The sequence below is a fragment of the Oncorhynchus mykiss genome, chromosome 12 (genome assembly GCF_057628025.1).
Source record: "Oncorhynchus mykiss isolate SJ-2025 chromosome 12, ASM5762802v1, whole genome shotgun sequence".
In the NCBI taxonomy this organism is placed as follows: Eukaryota; Metazoa; Chordata; class Actinopteri; order Salmoniformes; family Salmonidae; genus Oncorhynchus; species Oncorhynchus mykiss.
The window spans coordinates 69,185,253-69,208,369 of NC_143033.1; the positions used below are offsets into that span (position 1 = coordinate 69,185,253).

General features: G+C 39.8%; 1 protein-coding gene and 1 pseudogene across 3 annotated transcripts in view; one reads left to right on the forward strand and one right to left on the reverse strand.

The window, feature by feature from the left end:
• LOC149979348 (interferon a3-like) overlaps nucleotides 1-23,117 on the reverse strand; it is a 209,741-nt pseudogene that overhangs the window by 140,544 nt on the left and 46,080 nt on the right. The gene's annotated exons all lie outside the window — the stretch shown is intronic.
• LOC110517168 (interferon a3) lies at nucleotides 14,573-18,744 on the forward strand. 2 transcript variants are annotated; one of them, XM_036938094.2, is made up of 6 exons: nucleotides 14,573-15,034; nucleotides 15,208-15,295; nucleotides 15,592-15,666; nucleotides 15,834-15,983; nucleotides 17,994-18,071; nucleotides 18,403-18,744. In XM_036938094.2, the coding sequence occupies exons 2-6, from the start codon at nucleotides 15,209-15,211 to the stop codon at nucleotides 18,490-18,492; spliced, it is 480 nt and encodes a 159-aa protein (XP_036793989.1). In that variant the 5' UTR covers nucleotides 14,573-15,034; nucleotide 15,208; the 3' UTR covers nucleotides 18,493-18,744. The 2 variants fall into 2 exon arrangements, with proteins under 2 accessions (XP_036793989.1, XP_036793988.1); XM_036938093.2 differs by lacking the exon at nucleotides 14,573-15,034 and having other exon boundaries at nucleotides 15,054-15,295.

Genomic DNA, 23,117 nt, shown 5'->3' on the forward strand with positions numbered 1-23,117 from the left:
GATTAACACCCCGGCAGCCCTACAATCTAAACTAGATGCCCTCAATCTCACACAAATTATCAAGGAACCCACCAGGTACAACCCTAAATCGGCAAACATGGGCACCCTCGTTGATATTATCCTGACCAACTTGACCTCCAAATACACCTCTGCTGTTCTCAATCAGGATCTCAGCGATCTCTGCCTCATTGCCAGCATCCGCTATGGATCCGCGGTGAAATGGCCACCCCTAGCATTGAATAGTCCCCGCGATATGCAACTTTTCAGAGAAATCAGGTACCAATACACGCAGTCAGTCAGGAAAGCAAAGGCTAGCTTTTTCAAACAGAAATTTGCATCCTGTAGTTCTAACTCCAAAACTTTTTGACACTGTAAAGTCCATGGAGAATAAGAGCACATCCTCCCAGCTGCCCACTGCACTGAGGATGGGGTACAGTGGGGAGAAGAAGTATTTGATACACTGCCGATTTTGCAGGTTTTCCTACTTACAAAGCATGTACTTTTATCATAGATAAACTTCAACTGTGAAAGATGGAATCTAAAACAAAAATCTAGAAAATCACATTGTATGATTTTTAAGTAATTAATTTTCATTTTATTGCATGACATGAGTATTTGATACATCAGAAAAGCAGAACTTAATATTTGGTACAGAAACCTTTGTTTGCAATTACAGAGATCATACGTTTCCTGTAGTTCTTGACCAGGTTTGCACACACTGCAGCAGGGATTTTGGCCCACTCCTCTATGCAGACCTTCTCCAGATCCTTCAGGTTTCGGGGCTGTTGCTGGGCAATACGGACTTTCAGCTCCCTCCAAATATTTTCTATTGGGTTCAGGTCTGGAGACTGGCTAGGCCACTCCCTCAATACGGTGCAGTCGTCCTGTCCCCTTTGCAGAAAAGCATCCCCAAAGAATGATGTTTTCACTTCCATGCTTCACGGTTGGGATGGTGTTCTTGGGGTTGTACTCATCCTTCTTCTTCCTCCAAACACGGCGAGTGTTTGGAGTGACCTCCTCCCATCCACATGACCTCCTCCCATTCCTCCTCTGGATCTTCCAGATGGTCATTGGCAAACTTCAGATGGGCCTGGACATGCACTGGCTTGAGCAGGGGGACCTTGCGTGCGCTGCAGGATTTTAATCCATGACGGCGTGGTGTGTTACTAATGGTTTTCTTTGAGACTGTGGTCCCATCTCTCTTCAGGTCATTGACCAGGTCCTGCAGTTTAGTTCTGGTTTGATCCCTCACCTTCCTCATGGTCATTGATGCCCCACGAGGTGAGATCTTGCATGGAGCCCCAGACCGAGGGCGATTGACCGTCATCTTGAACTTCTTCCATTTTCGAATAATTGTGCCAACAGTTCTTGCCTTCTCACCAAGCTGATTGCATATTGTCCTGTAGCCCATCCCAGCCTTGTGCAGGTCTACAATTTAACCCTGATGTCCTTACACAGCTCTCTGGTCTTGGCCATTGTGAGAGGTTGGAGTCTGTTTGATTGAGTGTGTGGACAGGTGTCTTTTATACAGGTAACAAGTTCAAACAGGTGCAGTTAATACAGGTAATGAGTGGAGAACAGGTGGGCTTCTTAAAGAAAAACTAACAGGTCTGTGAGAGACGGAATTCTTACTAGTCGGTAGGTGATCAAATACGTATGTCATGCAATAAAATGCAAATTAATTACTTAAAAATCATACAATGTGATTTTCTGGATTTTTGTTTTAGATTCCGTCTCTCACAGTTGAAGTGTACCTATGATAAAAATCACAGACATGCTTTGTAAGTAGGAAAATCTGCAAAATCAGCAGTGTATCAAAAACTTGCTCACCCCACTGTAACACTGTTACCACCGATAAATCCACATTAATCGAGAATTTCAATAAACATTTCTCTACGGTTGGCCATGCTTTCCTCCTGGCTACCCCAACCCCGAACAACAGCTCCACACCCCCCGCAGCTACTTCGCAAGCTTCCCCAGCATCTCCTTCCCCCAAATCCAGATAGCAGATGTTCTGAAAGAGCTGCAAAACCTGGACCCGTACAAATCAGCTGGGCTAGACAATCTGGACCCTCTCTTTCTAAAATTATCCGCTGCCATTGTTGCAACCCACATTACCAGTCTGTTCAACCTCTCTTTCGTATTGTCCAAGATCCATGAAGATTGGAAAGCTGCCGTGGTCACCCCCCTCTTCAAAGGGGGTGACAATCTTGACCCAAACTGTTATAGACCTAAATCCATCATGTCCTGCCTTTCTAAAGCCTTTCTAAAGTTTTCAAAAGGCAAGTTAATGAACAGATCACTGACCATTTCGAATCCAACCGTACCTTCTCCACAGTGCAATCCGGTTTCCGAGCTGGTCATGTGTGCATTTCAGCCACGCTCAAGGTACTAAACAATATCACAACTGCCATCGATAAAAGACAGTACTGCTCAGCCGTCTTCATCGACAAGGCCAAAGCTTTCGACTCTGTCAATCACTGTATCCTTATCGGCAGACTCAACAGCCTTGGTTTCTCAAATGACTGCCTCGCCTGGTTCACCAACTACTTCTCAGACAGAGTTCAGTGTGTCTAATCGGAGGGCCTGTTTTCCAGACCTTTGGCAGTGTCTATGGTGGTACCACAGGGATCAATTCTCAGGCTGACTCTTTTCTCTGTATATATCAATGATGTCGCTCTTGCTGCGGGGGATTCCCTGATCCATCTCTACGCAGACAACACCATTCTGTATAAATCTGGCCCCTCTTCGGACACTGTGTTAAGTAACCTCCAAACAAGCTTCAATGCCATACAACACTAGCATCACTACTCTGGACGGTTCTGACTTAGAATATATGGACAACTACAAATACCTAGGTGTCTGGCTAGACTGTAAACTCTCCTTCAAGACTCATATTAAACATCTCCAATCCAAAATTAAATCTAGAATCGGTTTCCTATTTCGCAATAAAGCCTCCTTCACTAACGCTGCCAAACATACCCTCGTAAAACTGACTATCCTAACGATCCTTGACTTCGGCGATGCCATTTACAAAATAGCTTCCAATACTCTACTCAGCAAACTGGATACAGTCTATCACAGTGCCATCCGTTTTGTCACAAAAGCCTCTTACACCACCCACCACTGCAACCTGTATGCTCTAGTTGGCTGGCCCTCGCTACATATTCGTCGCCAGACCCACTGGCTCCAGGTCATCTATAAGTCTATGCTAAGTCTAAGTCTATAAGTCTAGGTAAAGCTACGCCTTATCTCAGCTTACTGGTCATGATAAAAACATCCTCCAGCAGCACGTGCTCCAGCAGGTATATCTCACTGGTCGTCCCCAAAGCCAACACCTCTTTTCGCAGCCTTTCCTTCCAGTTATCTGCTGCTAATGACTGTAACGCATTGCAAAAATCGCTGAAGCTGGAGACTTACATTTCCCTCACTAACTTTAAACATCAGCTATCTGAGCAGCTAACCGATCGCTGCAGCTGTACATAGCCCATCTGTACATAGCCCACCCGATCTACCTACCTCATCCCCATATTGTTTGTATGTACTTTTCTTCTCTTTTGCACACCAGTATTTCTACTTGCACATCAGCATGTGCTCATCTATTACTCCAGTGTTAATTTGCTAAACTACTCCCCTCTGGCTTCTGAGCAGAAGAAATATCAGCCTGTGCAGAGAAGCAATAGATTGAACATCACTTAACTTTCTAGAATTTCCCCCTTTAGTTACCACTATCAACGTTTGGCTCTACTGTGGGAATGCTCGAATAAACAGAGTATTAGCCACTTCATTGTAACATACCGAAACAAAACAAACTATGAAAGACTTAGTAGGGAAAACCAACTTTGCAAGAGATTGTCTTGTAGGCAGAGCGCATTGGAGTAGGAATCTATTGCATTGACAGGCACGACTCAGGACCATACTCTATGCAGACCAGTGCAACATAATCAATCAGAGCTGCAGTAGACCTATTTGCAAATAGCCATTGCCATACATGGATCTGAGCCGTTCACTTTGAACTGGGGTAAATGCGCTTGCTTTGATATCGACGTAAGAGCTGCATGTAACCACCTGTGTACAATTGTTCATATTCTTTGCTAGTTATTGAGTGAATAGCCCAGTTATAGACAATGTCTAGTCAAAAATGGGGGAGTGGTTGCTTCCTACAAGACCACAAAATGTGTGCATTTCTAGCCATCTTTGAAAAGCCAGTCAGGTACAGAGATTTCTGTATTCCTTAAAGGGGCAGTGTTGTATTTTGAGACTGTCTTGAATAAGCTAAGTAGCCAATAGGTGGATGGTAGCATAATATGTCTGTTTCTCTCTCATAATGGTATGGGAATAATAATGCATTTTATTTTTTATGTAACAACACAGCATTTTCACACATGTATCTTGTTCCGTTATAAAGGTAATCTTCTTGTTAATCCGACAACATTATCTGTTTTCAAAAAGGCTTTACAACGACAGCCCAAGAAACGATTATGTTAGGTCACCACCAACTCACAGAAATATTCATTCCAGCCACAGAGAGGAGTCACAAAAAGCAGAAATAGAGATCAAATGAATCACTAACCTTTGATGATCTTCATCAGATGACACTCATAGGAATTAAGTCCATGTTCATGTTACACAATACATGTTTTGTTCAATAAAGTTCATATATATATAAAAAAATCTGAGATTACATTGGCACATTATGTTTAGTAGTTCGAAAACATCCGGGGATATTGCAGAGAGCCACATCAATTTACAGAAATACTCATAATAAACATTGATAAAAATGATACAAGTGTAATACATGGAACTTTAGATAAACTTCTCCTTAATGCAACCACTGGGTCAGATTTCAAAAAAGCTTTACCGAAAATGCACACCATGCAATAATCTGAGTACAGCGCTCAGACAAAAAATTCAAGCCATACAGATATCCGCCATGTCGTGGAGTCAACAGAAATAGTATTATAAATATTTCCTTATTTTTAATGATCTTCATCAGAATGCACTCCCATGGATTCCAGTTCCACAATAAATGTTTGATTTGTTCGATAAAGTCCATCATTTATGTCCAAATACCTCCTTTTTGTTCACGCGTTTAGCCCAGTAATCCAAATTCATGATGCGCAAGCCAGACGAAAAGTCAAAAAGTTCCGTTGCAGTCCGTAGAAACATGTCAAACGATGTATAGAATCAATCTTTAGGATGTTTTTAACATAAATCTTCAATAATGTTCCAACCGGAGAATTCCTTTGTCTGTAGAATTGCAATGGAACGCCAGCTAACTCTCACATGAACGTGCGTGGTCAGGTCATGCCTCTCTGGCAAACCTGACTTAATCCTCTTTCATTCGCCCCCATTTCACAATAGAAGCATCAATCAAGGTTCTAAAGACTGTTGACATCTAGTGGAAGCCTTAGGAAGTGCAATATGACCCAATAGACACTGTGTATTCGATAGGCAATGAGTTGAAAAACTACAAACCTCAGATTTCCCACTTCCTGGTGGATTTCTTCCAAGGTTTTTGCCTGCCATATGAGTTATGTTATATTCACAGACATCATTCAAACAGTTTTAGAAACTTCAGAGTGTTTTCTATCCAAATCTACAAATAATATGCATATATTAGCAACTGGGCCTGAGTAGCAGACAGTTAACTTTGGGAACGTTTTTCATCCAAGCTACTCAATACTGCCCCCAGCCATAAGAAGTTTTTAATATTAATGCAAAAAGGAAACCATTATCCTATCCTATTAGAATATAAGTAGTTCATGTTAAACAAATCATAATATTCAATTAATTATTTGTATTTTGTTCTAACAGGTAAAGGCTATGAAAACTAGACTATCAAAATCTGTCAACAGAGTGAACAAAAAGATGAGCCTTCACTTCAAGTTCCTGAAGCATTACTTGAAACGCGAGGCAGGTCAAATCTGGATGTATTTATGTGATGATACAACATGTGTCTATTCTCAAATCTTGACAAGTGTATTTCATTTATGCAGGAATACAGCGCAAGCGGCTGGGAAGACATAAGGACAGTGGTGCTGGCACACCTACAAAGACTAGACACAATATTAAGTAGCAATGAGCGTTGTGTGTGTTGTGTAGATATTATTTATTTATGTATATATATATATTTATTTACATGTTTACTTTTTTTTCCCCCCCGTATTTATTTATTGTGTAGTAATGTTCACAACTCTGTGGAGTAAATCATTTTTTATACTGAATAATTATGTGATTGATTTAGGCTATACATAGCCTAATGTAACAATGTTTTTGTATATTTATTTTTGTATTTAAGAAGGCCATTGCATACTGTATTTATTACTGCAACCCTAATGGAAATGTTTGTTATTGTAATAATGACATATATTTTGATTAAATAAATTATTTTACTAATTTTTTTCAAACTTAACTTCATATATTTTTTTTAAAGCTGTAATCTTTTTTAATCAAATACATTGTAATTGATCCCATACACATATTTAGGAGATGTTTTAATGGGTGTAGCGAAATTGTTGTCCTAGCTCTACCGCTGCAGTAATATCTAACAATACACAATGATACACACAAATCTAAAAGTAAAAGATTGAACATAAGAAACATAGAAATATTAGGAGTAGCAATGTCTGAGTCCGGAGTATATATAATGTACCAGTCAAAAGTTTGGACACACCTCAGGGTTTTTCTTTATTTTTACTATTTTCTACATTGTAGAATAATAGTGAAGACATCAACACTATGAAATAACACATATGGAATCATGTAGTAACCAAATAAGTGTTAAACAAATCAAAATATATGTTATATTTGAGATTCTTCAAAGTATCCACCCTTTGCCTTGATGACACTTTTGGCATTCTCTGAACCAGCTTCAGGAGGTAGTCACCTAGAATGCATTTCAATTAACAGGTGTACCCTGTTAAAAGTTAATTTGTGGAATTTCTTTCCTTCTTTATGCGTTTGGGCCAATCATTTGTCTTGTGACAAGGTAGGGGTGGTATACAGAAGCACTATTTGCTAAAAGACCAAGTCCATATTACGGCAGGAACAGCTCAAATAAACAATGAGAAATGACAGTCCATCATTTCTCTTAGAGCTAGGGGGCAGTGTTCGGAAGTTCGGATAAATGATGTGCCCAAAGTAAACTGCCTGTTACTCAGGCCCAGAAGCTAGGATATGCATATAATTGCATTGAATAGAAAACACTCTGAAGTTTCCAAAACTGTTAAAAGTACAGTGCCTTGCGAAAGTATTCAGCCCCCTTGAACTTTGTGACCTTTTGCCACATTTCAGGCTTCAAACATAAAGATATAAAACTGTATTTTTTTGTGAAGAATCAACAACAAGTGGGACACAATCATGAAGTGGAATGACATTTATTGGATATTTCAAACTTTTTTAACAAATCAAAAACTGAAAAATTGGGCGTGCAAAATTATTCAGCCCCCTTAAGTTAATACTTTGTAGCGCCACCTTTTGCTGCGATTACAGCTGTAAGTCGCTTGGGGTATGTCTTTATCAGTTTTGCACATCGAGAGACTGAAATTGTTTCCCATTCCTTCTTGCAAAACAGCTCGAGCTCAGTGAGGTTGGATGGAGAGCATTTGTGAACAGCAGTTTTCAGTTCTTTCCACAGATTCTCGATTGGATACAGGTCTGGACTTTGACTTGGCCCTTCAAACACCTGGATATGTTTATTTTTGAACCATTCCATTGTAGATTTTGCTTTATGTTTTGGATCATTGTCTTGTTGGAAGACAAATCTCTGTCCCAGTCTCAGGTCTTTTGCAGACTCCATCAGGTTTTCTTCCAGAATGGTCCTGTACTTGGCTCCATCCATCTTCCCATCAATTTTAACCATCTTCCCTGTCCCTGCTGAAGAAAAGCAGGCCCAAACCATGATGCTGCCACCACCATGTTTGACAGTGGGGATGGTGTGTTCAGGGTGATGAGCTGTGTTGCTTTTACGCCAAACATAACGTTTTGCATTGTTGCCAAAAAGTTCAATTTTGGTTTCATCTGACCAGAGCACCTTCTTCCACATGTTTGGTGTGTCTCCCAGGTGGCTTGTGGCAAACTTTAAACGACACTTTTTATGGATATCTTTAAGAAATGGCTTTCTTCTTGCCACTCTTCCATAAAGGCCAGATTTGTGCAATATACGACCGATTGTTGTCCTATGGACAGAGTCTCCCACCTCAGCTGTAGATCTCTGCAGTTCATCCAGAGTGATCATGGGCCTCTTGGCTGCATCTCTGATAAGTCTTCTCCTTGTATGAGCTGAAAGTTTAGAGGGACGGCCAGGTCTTGGTAGATTTGCAGTGGTCTGATACTCCTTCCATTTCAATATTATCGCTTGCATGACTAATTTCCCAAGCTTGTTCTTCATGACGCTCTCTGCGCTTTTGACGGACCTCTGAGACTATCACAGTGCAGGTGCATTTATACGGAGACTTGATTACACACAGGTGGATTGTATTTATCATCATTAGTCATTTAGGCCAACATTGGATCATTCAGAGATCCTCACTGAACTTCTGGAGAGAGTTTGCTGCACTGAAAGTAAAGGGGCTGAATAATTTTGCACGCCCAATTTTTCAGTTTTTGATTTGTTAAAAAAGTTTGAAATATCAAATAAATGTTGTTCCACTTCATGATTGTGTCCCACTTGTTGTTGATTCTTCACAAAAAAATACAGTTTTATATCTTTATGTTTGAAGCCTGAAATGTGGCAAAAGGTCACAAAGTTCAAAGGGGCCGAATACTTTCGCAAGGCACTGTATGTCTGTGAGTGTAACAGAACTGATATGGCAGGCAAAAACCCAAGGAAAATCCTTCCAGAGTTCTCTTTTTGAGGTCACAGTCCATTCAAATGCTTGTCTATGGGATATTTAAAGGAATTCCTCCCAGATTGCAGTTCCTATGGCCTCCACTAGATGTCAACAGCCTTTAGAATGGGTTTTAGGCTTGTTTTTTTTAAATTACTTAGAAGCTGTAGCTTTTCAAGGTGGCTCTCATTTTGACTGTAGTCTTGCGTGGACGAGAGCGCTCACTTCGTTATTTATCTCCGGTATAGAACATACTACATTCCGTCTTAAATTGTTTTGTTTATTTACATATTAGGGTACCTGAGGATTGATTAGAAACGTTGTTTGACTTGTTTGGACGAAGTTTATTGGTAACTTTTGGGATTGCTTTGTCTGCATGTTGAACGAGTGGAATGGGTGGATTACTGAATCAAACGCGCCAACTAAACTGACTTTTTGGGGATTTAAAGAAGGACTTTATCGAACAAAATAACCATTTGTTGTGTATCTGGGATTGCAAACAGAGGAAGATCTTCAAAGGTAAATTATTTATTTTTTCGCTATTTATGATTTTTGTGACGCCTCTGCTGATTTGGAAAATGTTTTTAATGCTGGTGTACGTGGGGCGCTGTCCTCAGATAATCGCATGGTATGCTTTAGCCGTAAAGCCTTTTTCAAATCTGACAAAGCGGTTGATTTGACAACAAGTTAAGCTTTTAAATGATGTAAGACATATGTATTTTCAAGAATGTTTAATATTACAATTTTGTCACTTGAATTCGGCGCGCTCCAGCTTTACCGGATGTTGTGGATTTTGATCCCAGTAAGGGGATCACTGCACTAAGAGGGAAATGAATGTCAGTCAATGCGGGAAATTTCTAGAACTTTGAACATTTCTTCAAGTGCAGTTGCAAAAACCATCAAGCGCTATGATGAAACTGGCACTCATGAAGACAGCCACAGGAAAGGAAGACCCATAGTTACATCTGCTGCAGAGGAGAAGTTCATTTGTTTTACCAGCTTCAGAAATTGCAGCCCAAAAAAATGCTTCACAGAGTTCTTGTAACAGACACATCTTAACATCGTGTTCAGGGGAGACTGCCTGAATCTGTCCTTCATGGTCGAATTGATGCAACGAAAACACTACTTATGTGTGTGTGTGTGTGTGTGTGTGTGTGTGTGAGTGTGTGTGTGTGTGTGTGTGTGTGTGTGTGTGTGTGTGTGTGTGTGTGTGTGCGTGCGTGTGTGTTCGCGTGCGTGTGCGTGTGATGGGATGTATTGACATTATGGACGGTATGTGGATAGAATTATTATTTTTAATGAATTTGCAAAAATTTCTAAAAACTTGTGTTTGCTTTGTCATTATTGGGTTTTGTGTCTCGATTGACAAATATATTTTTGAGCTATTTTAGAAATAGGCTGTAACTTAACAAAGTTTGGAAAACGTCAATGGGGATGAATACTTTCCGAATGCACTGTACCTTAGTTGAATCGCTGTGAATTTGTCGCTGTGAATAGAGCACAGCAGAGTACATTTAAGTAGAGTAAAGCACAGTATATATTAATTCAGTAGAGTATATTACAGTAGAGTTTAATTCAGTACAGTACAGTAGAGTTTAATTCAGTAGAGTACAGTACAGTTTAGTACATTAGAGTAAAGTAGGCTACACTCAACTGTGCAGTACTCTACTGTACTGAATTATTCTTTACTTTACTGTACTGTACACTGTACTGTAGCGAACTATCCTCTACTGTGCTCTACTGTAATGTACTGTCCTGTACACTGTACTGTAATGAACTGTACTCTACTGTACACTCCACTGTAATGAATTGTACTCTACTGTACACTCCACTGTAATGAATTTGTGGAATTTCTTTCCTTCTTGTTAATGTGTTTTAGCCAATCAGTTGTGTTGTGACAAGGTAGGGGTGGTATACTGAACATGGCACTATTTGCTAAAATACCAAGTCCATATTTCTGTCAGGAACAGCTCAAATAAGCAAAGAGAAATGACAGTCCATCATTACTTTAAGACATGAATGTCAGTCAATGCGGGAAATTTCTAGAACTTTGAATGTTTCTTCAAGTGCAGCTGCAAAAACCATAAAGCGCTATGATGAAACTGGCTCTCGTGAGGACAGCCACAGGAAAGGAAGACAGAGTAACATCTGCTAAAGAGGAAAAGTTCATTAGAGTTACCAGCTTCAGAAATTGCAGCCCAAATAAATGCTTCACAGAGTTCAAGTAACAGACACATCTCAACATCAAGTGTTCATGTGAGACTGCCAGAATCAGTCCTTCATGTTCGAATTGATGCAAAGAAAACACTACTTATATATATGTGTGTGTGTGTGTGTGTGTGTGTGTGTGTGTGTGTGTGTGTGTGTGTGTGTGTGTGTGTGTGTGTGTGTGTGTGTGTGTGTGTGTGTGTTGGGATGTATTTACATTATGGACAGTATGTGGATAGAATTATTATTTTTTATAAATTTGCTAACTTTTCTGGAAACCTTGCTTTGTCATTATGGGGTATTGTGTCATTATTGAAGAAGATTCTTAAAGAAATCATTGACATTTAGGCTATGTTTTATAAGTTTGAACAGCACAGTATGGAATGGCACAGTTCAATACAATAGAGCACATTAGAGTACAATAACATATAGGATAGTACAGTTCAGTAGATATTCATTCAGTACAGTACAGTGTAGTTTAATTCAGTAGAGTACAGTACAGTTTAGTAAATTCGTGTAAAGTAGGCTACACTCTACTGTGCTGTACTCTACTGTACGTTACTTTCCTTTACTTTACTGTACTGTAATGAACTGTACTCTACTGTACTCTTCTGTACTGTACTGTACTGTACACTCCACTGAAATTAACTGGACTGTACTACACTCCACTGTAATGAATTGTACTCTGCTGTTCTCTATTGAACTGTGCTCTCCAAATTTATCCATGGACATTGAAATTAACAAACAAACCAACATTCTGACCAAAGAAAGAAGGCCGGTCCAGACCTGCACCGTGCTTGGTGGGTATGCACTATGTATCCTGTATTCAGTTGAAGTCGGAAGTTTACATTCACTGAGGTTGGAGTCACTAAGATTTGTTTTTCAACCACTCCACACATTTCTTGTTAACAAACTACAGTTTTGGCAAGTCGGTTAGAACATCGACTTTGTGCATGACACAAGTCATTTTTCCAACAATTGTTTACAGACAGATTATTTCACATATAATTCACTATATTACAATTCCAGTGGGTCAGAAGTTTACTTACAAAGTTGAATGACTTTAAACAGCTTAGAAACTTCCAAAAAATGATGTCATGGCTTTAGAAGCTTCTGATAGGCTAATTGACATAATTTGAGTCAATTGGAGGTGTACCTGTGGATGTACTTCAAGGCCTACCTTCAAACTCAGTGTCTCTTTGCCTGACATCAAGGGAAAATCAAAAGAAATCAGCCAAGACCTAAAAATAAAAAATGTAGACCTCCACAAGTCTGGTTCATCCTTGGGAGCAATTTCCAAACGCCTGAAGGTAACCTCGTTCATCTGTACAAACAATAGTACGGAAGTATAAACACCATGGGAACATGCAGCCGTCATACCGCTCAGGAATGAGACGCGTTCTGTCTCCTAGAGATAAACGTACTTCGATGCAAAAAGTGCAAATCAATCCCAGAACAACAGCAAATGACCTTGTTTGTAACTGCACATGGGGACAAAGATCATACTTTTTGGAGAAATGTCCTCTGGTCTGATGAATCAAAAATAGAATTGTTTGTCCATCATGACCATCGTTATGTTTGGAGGAAAAAGGGGGAGGTTTGCAATCTGAAGAACACCATCCCAACCGTGAAGCACAGGGGTGGCAGCATCATATTGTGGGGGTGGCAGCATCATATTGTGGGGGTGCTTTGCTGCAGGAGACTGGTGCACTTCACACAATAGATGGCATCGTGAGTCAGTAAAATGATGTGGATATATTGAAGCAACATTTCAAGACATCAGTTAAAGTTAAAGCTTGGTCGCAAATGGGTCTTCCAAATTTACAATGACACCAAGAATACTTCCAAGGTTGTGGCAAAAGGGCTTTTAAGGACAACAAAGTCAAGGTATTGGAGTGGCCTTCACAAAGCCCTGACTACAATCCTATTGAAAATGTGTGGGCAGAACTGTAAAAGCGTGTGTGAGCAAGGAGGCCTTCAAACCTGACTCAGTTCCACCAGCTCTGTCAGGAGGAATGTGCCAGAAATCACCAAACTTATTGTGGGAAGCTTGTGGAAGGCTACCCGAAACATTTGACCCAAGTTAAACAATTGCAAGGCAATGCAACCAAATACTAATTGAGTGTATGTAAACTTCTGACCCACGGGAAATGTGATGAACGAAATAAAAGCTGAACTAAATCATTCTCTCTACTATTATTCTGATATTTCACATTCTTAAAATAAAGACCAAAGATAGGGAATTTTTTACTTGGATTAAATGTTAGGAATTGTGAAAAACTGAAATGAATTGTTTTTGGCTAAGGTGTATGTAGTCTTTCGACTTCAACTATACATTGGGATGATACCGTTTAGACATTGTTTGCTCATTGACGTCTTACACATTCTAAATTCCACAGTTCTACATCGTTTATGTCGGCTAGACATCAACATTCTATTAGGATATCTTGGCAACATCTTCCTAATGTACAAATACTCTTCAAACTACATATTCCCTACCCAATTTGATACGTCAGCCAAAGGTGTCTAATATTACTGGGGAGAAAACTCAGGGGAAACTGATGACATCACACAACTTGTGTAAAACAGCTGGGAAAACCCCAAAATGCATCCACCGCAGACGTGTCATGGGACATAAGAAGAAGTTTCAGCACCATTAACAGGTATCACTACTAACACTAAAACGCATGAAGACGTCAGCCACTTCAGCACTTTGGACGTCGCCACACTGTCAGAGATTCTATCAGTGGTTCTGTGTTGTGGCTGCAGCCCTTTTGCTACTGTTATTGCCATGTTTGTAAAACTATAGGCAATAAATTGATGATATATGTGACGGGAAATATCTCTCTCGGACTCTTTGCTATCACTTTTCAAGTGTCACTCTTATGATTCATGGATGGTCCCCAATAGAAAAAAAAGATTTTATACATAAGGCCTACAACTAAGGCTATATCAAATAACACCAAGGCCCGTATTTATAAAGCATCTCAGAGAGTAGCATTGCTGATCTTGGATCAGTTTTGCCTTATAGATTATAATGAATGGACAGAGGGGGTCCTGATGCTAGATCAGCACTCCAACTCTGAGATGCTTTATGAATGAATGCAGCAGAATAAGTAGGCTACATCTGAAATTTTAGCCTATAACATGACATTTCAATATGAAACCACCTATTACATCTTATCAAGACCCTGATGGAACAGGTGTGTTCGTACCGGGATGAAACAAAAGCCTGCACCTCCTCCTGCTTGTCTCCAGACAGATAGTTTTGGTGACCACTTTCCTACAGTATATGATCTGTACATTTGATTTTTATAGAAAAAGGAGCAATAAACCAATGCCAAGATTTTACCTTGCATAGTCATTCAAAAACGTCCCGAACACTGTGACACAAACACACACACACGCACGCACGCACGCACGCACGCACGCACACACACAACAGTAGAATAGCCCTGTAAAGTTCCAACAAATCATGTTGTCGTTGCTTTTCAACGTTGCATCACCTGCAGACAAAAGTAGTGTGAAAGTTGGTTACGTCATCATGAAAATGAAAGTTGAGAGATGTGGGTATTGACGCTGACGTCTCCCATTCACTTTTCATTTGAAGCGCAACAGCAGAAGACTACGGAACAACATTTCGGACTAACTTTGAACGAAACCCACTAAATTAATGTGTTATATGGCTACATCTCTTTAAAAGTGTGGGTTTTATTTCGACTCCGACGATTTTGTTATCAGACTTTTTTCCTCGGTTCACGCGAAGTTATTAGCAGTTGAAAGCAAAGCTCGCGAATAGCCTATTCTCGCTATAGTAATAGTCTAGCCGATATCTAGATTGAATAATATTTTATTGTGGTTCAACTATAATTTAAAGCTGTTTTCAAGGAGAATGTGTATAGATTTACTTGGATTTGTTCGTCCAGGAGACGGGGCAGGCATGGAATTCCAAGTGCTACATGTGCTAGTCCGGAAAATGAAAGTCCCCGCCTCCGGTAGGTTGATCAGGGGAAATTCTCTATACAGCTTTCCCTTTCCCAATTCCACATAAAACTACTTTACACAGCCAAGATGTTCAAACTCATCTGGATAACTAACAGCGAAACAAACTGCTATTTACAATGTATACAATGCAGAGCTGGAGTTGTATTTTTCTTATTATTTGCAGTATGCAGAGCGTGTGTCATTGCTGTGACTGGATCCGACACCACTACGGTCACTTGAGCGCAGAATACCTTTCCCTGCTGGACCAGATGGTGAGTTATTAGCACATTGTAAGAGGAGACTGAATGCATGTATTAAGGACAGCAAAACAACCAACCAAGCAAAATAGTAATGTGTTTCATGTTTAGCATCTGTGTTAGAAAACTGTTAGCCTATATTTGAATGTACATAGTAAAAGGGCTCTAAGGCTATAATGACAGCTAGATCAAGAGACGCTATCTACATTAGGCCTACTGTACTTGCAGTATAAGCTATACTTTATGTCTGTCTTGATTGCTCTTGAAGTATTTGACACGTGACTTAACATACTATATTGATTGTTTTCCAGGGAGGAGATATCACAAAACAGAATGCCCCAGTCCTTTTCCCAACATCACTTTACAGACACATAGATGATGCTGAGGTAAAGACTAGAATTTTGACTTATAGATTATAATGAATGGTCCTGATGATAGATCAGCACTCCAACTCTGATATGCTTTGGTATGGCGATCTTGACCCAATGTTATATTTATGCCATAACGGAAGCCTATACTGTTTCTAATCTTCTTTTTATATCTTCCTGTGTAGTTTGAGGACAAAGTCATATTCCTGAAAGAGACCATCTATCAAATCACAAAACTGTTTGATGGGAATATGAAATCTGTCACCTGGGACAAGAAAAACCTGGACGATTTCCTCAACATTCTAGAACGCCAATTGGAGAACCTTAATTCCTGTGTAAGTAACGGGTCTATTTAAAGTATAATCTCTGTTTTGGTCAGGGTTCTCCAACCCCATTCTTGGAGAGTTACCTTCCTGTAGGTTTTCGCGCCAACCCCAGTTGTAACTAACCTGATTCAGTTTATCAACCACCTAATTAATCAGGTGTTGTAGATTAGGGTTGGAGTGAAAACCTACAGGAAGGTAGTTCTCCTGGAACATTGTTGGAGTGCCCTGGTTTAGGTGTAGCCTACTAACTCTACAATTGGAAAAATCTACGTATAAAGTGCATATAAAGTATTCAACCTATTAACTTGTTCCACATTTTGTTACGTTACAGCTTTTTCTAAAATTGATTAAATAGATTTTCCCCCTCATCAATCCACACACAATACCCAATAATGACAAAGCAAAACCGTGTTTTAGACATTTTTGCAAATGTATTAACAATAAAAAACTGAAATATCACATTTACATAAGTATTCAGACCCTTTACTCAGTACTTTGTTGAAGAACCTTTGGCAGTGATTACAGCCTTGAGTCTTATTGGGTATCATGCTATAAGCTTGGCACGTCTTTATTTGGGGAATTTCTGTCATTCTTCTCTGCAGATCCTCTCAAGATCTGTCAGGTTGGATAGGGTGCGTCGCTGCACAGCTATTTTCAGGTCTCTCCAGTGATGTTCGATCAGGTCATGTCCGGGCTCTGGCTGGGCCACTCAAGGACATTCAGAGACTTGTCCCGAAGCCACTCCTGTGTTGTCTTGGCTGTATGCTTAGGGTCGTTGTCCTGTTCGAAGGTGAACCTTTGCCCCAGTCTGAGGTCCTGAGCGCTCTGGAGCAGGTTTTCGTCAAGGATGTCTCTGTACTTTGCTCCGTTCATCTTTCCCTCGATCCTGACTAGTCTCCCAGTCCCTGCCAATGAAAAACAACCCCACAGCATGATGCTGCCACCACCATACTTAACTGTAGGGATGGTGCAAGGTTTCCTCCAGATGTGATGATTGGCATTCAGGCCAAATAGAGACACTTGTTTCTCATGGTCTGAAAGTCCTTTAGGTGCCTTTTGGCAAACTCCAAGCGGGCTGCAATGTGCCTTTTACTGAGGAGTGGCTTCCGTCTGGCCACTTTACCATAAAGGCCTGATCGGTGGAGTACTGCAGAGATGGTTGTCTTTCTCGATGGCTTTCCCATCCCCACAGAGAAAATCTGGAGCTCTGTCAGAGTGACCATCGGGTTCTTGGTCACCTCGCTGACAATGGCCCTTCTACCCCTGATTGCTCAGTTTGACCTGGTGGCCAGCTCTAGTAAGTATTGGTGGTTACAAAGTACCCTTTCCCAGATCTGTATCTCGACACAATCTTGTCTCGGAGCTCTGCGGACGATTTCCTCAACTTCATGGCCTGGTTTTTGCTCTGACATGCACTGTCAACTGTAGGACCTTAAATATACAGGTTTCTGCCTTTCCAAATCATGTTCAATCAGTTGATTTTACTTCGGGTGGACTCCAATCAAAGTGTAGAAACATCTCCAGCTGAATTTTGAATCTCAAAGCAAAGGGTCTGAATTCATATGTAAATAAGGTATTTGTGTTTTTGCATCCTCATTATTGGATATTGTGTGTAGATTGATGAGGATTTTTTTTCTTTAATCCATTTTAGAATAAGGCTGTAACCTAACAAAATTTGGAAAAAGGGAAGGGGTCTGAATACTTTCCGAACTTACTGTGTATGGGTAATTACAGATTTTGAGTCATTTTGCGACGTCACATAAATAATACTGCAGCAATGAGAAATGTAAATTATTGTGGATTATTATTAATGAAAATGTTTTGTAAGCTTTGATTCATATTTCATTATGGCAAATCAAGTTTGATATTTTAAAGTGGAAATTACAATCTTTAGAATCCTTTTCAAACATTGAATACATGTTAAGGTTCCACTTCCTGCCGTGCAAGAAAAAAAATATTGATCAAATGAAGATCCTACACCTGTATGACGCTAATGTTTTGTTTAATTTTGTCCAACAGGTATCACCTGCCATGAAACCTGAGAGGAGACTGAAACGGTACTTCAAGAAGTTGAATAGTAAGGTTCTGAGAAAAATGGTGAGTTTGGTTTCATATGGCAACATGTTTAATGCATGTAATCAAATGAATATAAACTAGGCTAGGCTAAACTTGAGCAGTGTTCATTTAAAAAAAGTGGGTTCTGGGGCCATATGTATCAAGCATCTCAGAGAAGTGCTGATCTAGTATCAGGTCTCCTATGTCCTTGTTTATAGTGATCCAAAAGACAAAACTGATCCTAAATCAGCACTCCTACTCTGAGAAGCTTTACATTTGGCACCAGTCCTACTCTGTTGTTCAAGACAATATGTTCATTATTTTGCCAAGAAATGTCACCCCTCTAATATTTGAAATTTTCTGTGTTTTTCAGAACTACAGTGCACAGGCGTGGGAGCTCATCAGGAAAGAGATGAAACGTCATCTGCAAAGATTGGATATCCTTGCAGCACAGATGTACTGATCATCCAGACTCATTTCAGAAGCTACGCCCTTACCAGTTTATAAAGCATGAATACAATCATGTGGGACCCTGTCAGTCTATTTATTATATTTAAATCCATAAATTATTGTTTTTTATTTTTATAATTTATTATTTATATTTTGTATTTCCCTTTTGTACATGTGTTGAACTGAACTGTATTGCCGGTCTACTTGAAAAACCAGTGAAAAGATAATATTGCAAATGTGAATAAAAACGTATTTTGTAAAATTTTTCCAAATTTCATTCTTGTCTGAAACCAATGAGTGTGGATTTATAACATCTCATCTAACCATCATAGGGGATGCACATTAAACTTGTTGCTGATTAGTCACATATTAATTTCTACTTTAAGTTTATGTATGCTTGTAGTTTTTGTTTCTTTATGTAACTATTTTTACTGTGTTTTTGTACTTTGTGAGTGTTGCTGTTCATGTTTTTCCTGTTCGTTTTATGTGTGGTAATCACACAAGGGCAGGTGGCTGAAGGGGGTGGGGAGATCTGGGTGAGGAGTAGACGATAATCTGGGGGACCAGGAACTTTTAGCTCCCACTTGACTTTGTGGATTTTCATTTATAAAGTCTGTCCATTGTATTAAACACTTGTATGCCTTACTACGATTGGAGGAGAAACAAGAAAAAAGACTAAATGGAAAAAGAGACAAAAAACAAGCAATACTTTTAATGGATAATAGTTTAGTCCCCTGAACGAGGCAGGGTGCTGGTGGGCAAGAAATAAAAACTAATAATTTATATAGCTTAGTCATATACAGTGGGGCAAAAAAGTATTTAGTCAGCCACCAATTGTGCAAGTTCTCGCACTTAAAAAGATGAGAGAGGCCTGTAATTTTCATCATAGGTACACTTCAACTATGACAGACAAAATTAGATTTTTTTTCCCCAGAAAATCACATTGTAGGATTTTTAATGAATGTATTTGCAAATTATGGTGGAAAATAAGTATTTGGTCAATAACAAAAGTTTATCTCAATACTTTGTTAAATACCCTTTGTTGGCAATGACAGAGGTCAAACGTTTTCTGTAAGTCTTCACAAGGTTTTCACACACTGTTGCTGGTATTTTGGCCCATTCCTCCATGCACATCTCCTCTAGAGCAGTGATGTTTTGGGGCTGTTGCTGGGCAACACAGACTTTCAACTCCCTCCAAAGATTTTCTATGGGGTTGAGATCTAGGGACTGGCTAGGCCACTCCAGGACCTTGAAATGCTTCTTTTTACGAAGCCACTGCTTCGTTGTCCGGCGGTGTGTTTGGGATCATTGTCATGCTGAAAGACCCAGCCACGTTTCATCTTCAATGCCCTTGCTGATGGAAGGAGGTTTTCACTCTCATGATACATGGCCCCATTCATTCTTTCCTTTCCACGGATCAGTCGTCCTGGTCCCTTTGCAGAAAAACAGCCCCAAAGCATGATGTTTCCACCCCCATGCTTCACAGTAGTTATGGTGTTCTTCGGATGCAACTCAGCATTTTTTGTCCTCCAAACACGACGAGTTGAGTTTTTACACAAAAAGTTATATTTTGGTTTCATCTGACCATGTGACATTCTCCCAATCTTCTTCTGGATCATCCAAAGCTCTCTAGCAAACTTCAGACGGGCCTGGACATGTACTGGCTTAAGCAGGGGGACACGTCTGGAACTGCAGGTTTTGAGTCCCTGGCAGCGTAGTGTGTTACTGATGGTTGGCTTTGTTACTTTTGTCCCAGCTCTCTGCAGGTCATTGACTGTGTGGTTCTGGGATTTTTGCTCACCGTTCTTGTGATTATTTTGACCCCACGGGGTGAGATCTTGCGTGGAGCCCCAGATCGAGGGAGATTATCAGTGGTCTTGTACAGTGCCTTGCGAAAGTATTCGGCCCCCTTGAACTTTGCGACCTTTTGCCACATTTCAGGCTTCAGACATAAAGATATAAAACTGTATTTTTTTGTGAAGAATCAACAACAAGTGGGACACAATCATGAAGTGGAACGACATTTATTGGATATTTCAAACTTTTTTAACAAATCAAAAACTGAAAAATTGGGCGTGCAAAATTATTCAGCCCCTTTACTTTCAGTGCAGCAAACTCTCTCCAGAAGTTCAGTGAGGATCTCTGAATGATCCAATGTTGACCTAAATGACTAATGATGATAAATACAATCCACCTGTTTGTAATCAAGTCTCCGTATAAATGCACCTGCACTGTGATAGTCTCAGAGGTCCGTTAAAAGCGCAGAGAGCATCATGAAGAACAAGGAACACACCAGGCAGGTCCGAGATACTATTGTGAAGAAGTTTAAAGCCGGATTTGGATACAAAAAGATTTCCCAAGCTTTAAACATCCCAAGGAAAACTGTGCAAGCAATAATATTGAAATGGAAGGAGTATCAGACCACTGCAAATCTACCAAGACCTGGCCGTCCCTCTAAACGTTCAGCTCATACAAGGAGAAGACTGATCAGAGATGCAGCCAAGAGGCCCAAGATCACTCTGGATGAACTGCAGAGATCTACAGCTGAGGTGGGAGACTCTGTCCAAAGGACAACAATCAGTCGTATATTGCACAAATCTGGCCTTTATGGAAGAGTGGCAAGAAGAAGAAGCCATTTCTTAAAGATATCCATAAAAAGTGTTGTTTAAAGTTTGCCACAAGCCACCTGGGAGACACACCAAACATGTGGAAGAAGGTGCTCTGGTCAGATGAAACCAAAATTGAACTTTTTGGCAACAATGCAAAACTTTATGTTTGGCGTAAAAGCAACACAGCTCATCACCCTGAACCCACCATACCCACTGTCAAACATGGTGGTGGCAGCATCATGGTTTGGGCCTGCTTTTCTTCAGCAGGGACAGGGAAGATGGTTAAAATTGATGTGAAGATGGATGGAGCCAAATACAGGACCATTCTGGAAGAAAACCTGATGGAGTCTGCAAAAGACCTGAGACTGGGACGGAGATTTGTCTTCCAACAAGACAATGATCCAAAACATAAAGCAAAATCTACAATGGAATGGTTCAAAAATAAACATATCCAGGTGTTAGAATGGCCAAGTCAAAGTCCAGACCTGAATCCAATCGAGAATCTGTGGAAAGAACTGAAAACTGCTGTTCACAAATGCTCTCCATCCAACCTCACTGAGCTCGAGCTGTTTTGCAAGGAGGAATGGGAAAAGATTTCAGTCTCTCGATGTGCAAAACTGATAGAGACATACCCCAAGCGACTTACAGCTGTAATCGCAGCAAAAGGTGGCGCTACAAAGTATTAACTTAAGGGGGCTGAATAATTTTGCACGCCCAATTTTTCAGTTTTTGATCTGTTAAAAAAGTTTGAAATATCCAATAAATGTCGTTCCACTTCATGATTGTGTCCCACTTGTTGTTGATTCTTCACAAAAAAATACAGTTTTATATCTTTATGTTTGAAGCCTGAAATGTGGCAAAAGGTCGCAAAGTTCAAGGGGGCCGAATACTTTCGCAAGGCACTGTATGTCTTCCATTTCCTAATAATTGCTCCCACAGTTGATTTCTTCAAACCTAGCTGCTTACCTATTGCATATTCAGTCTTCCCAGCCTAGTGCAGGTCTACAATTTTGTTTCTGGTGTCCTTTGCTAGCTCTTTGGTCTTGGCCATCGTGGAGTGTGACTGTTTGAGGTTGTGAACAGGTGTCTTTTATACTGATAACAAGTTCAAACAGGTGCCATTAATACAGGTAACGAGTGGAGGACAGAGGAGCCTCTTAAAGAAGAAGTTACAGGTCTGTGAGAGCCAGAAATCTTGCTTGTTTGTAAGTGACCAAATACTTATTTTCCACGATAATTTGCAAATGTATTCATTAAAAATCCTACAATGTGATTTTCTGGAATTATTTTTTCATTTTGTCTGTCATAGTTGAAGTGTACCTATGATGAAAATTACAGGCCTCTCTCATCTTCTTAAGTGGGAGAACTTGTACAATTGGTGGCTGACTGAATACTTTTTTGCCCCACCTTTTAAGTGGCATCATGGGGATCCTCCTAATAATTCTCAGTGGATAAATGAAGTCAATTGTTGTATAACATTAGACAAAAGTGTGTAATATATTGGCCAATGTGGCAGCACACAGTCCTTTCATAAGACTTGGAATTTCTTGATAGAATAGAGTTATTGTAGATATATACTGTATATCCGTTTGTATAATGGTATGAGGTTATATGAGGTCATTATTTAACATCTAGAATGGAGTATATGCGTGTTTACATTGTATGGTATAATACTCAGAGCCCCACCTGTTTCAATCCCTACCTCTTTAGCAAGAAATACAGTTTTGTTTTTGTTGTTGCCTGTTTTTCATGTGATTTTGGTATTAATACGTGTCAGATATCAGTTTCCAAACAATGTTTAAAAAATATATTTTAGTTCAAACTTGTTATGGCTGCAATCCCACTATCGGGATAAGTGTCATCAACAACCGCTGAAAAGCATAGCGCCACATACAATAAATATTACTACAAATATTTATATTCATGAAATCACAAGTGCAATATAGGAAAACACAGTTTAGCCTTTTGTTAATCCACATGTCGTGTCAGATTTTGAAATTATGCTTTACAGCGAAAGCAATCCAAGCGT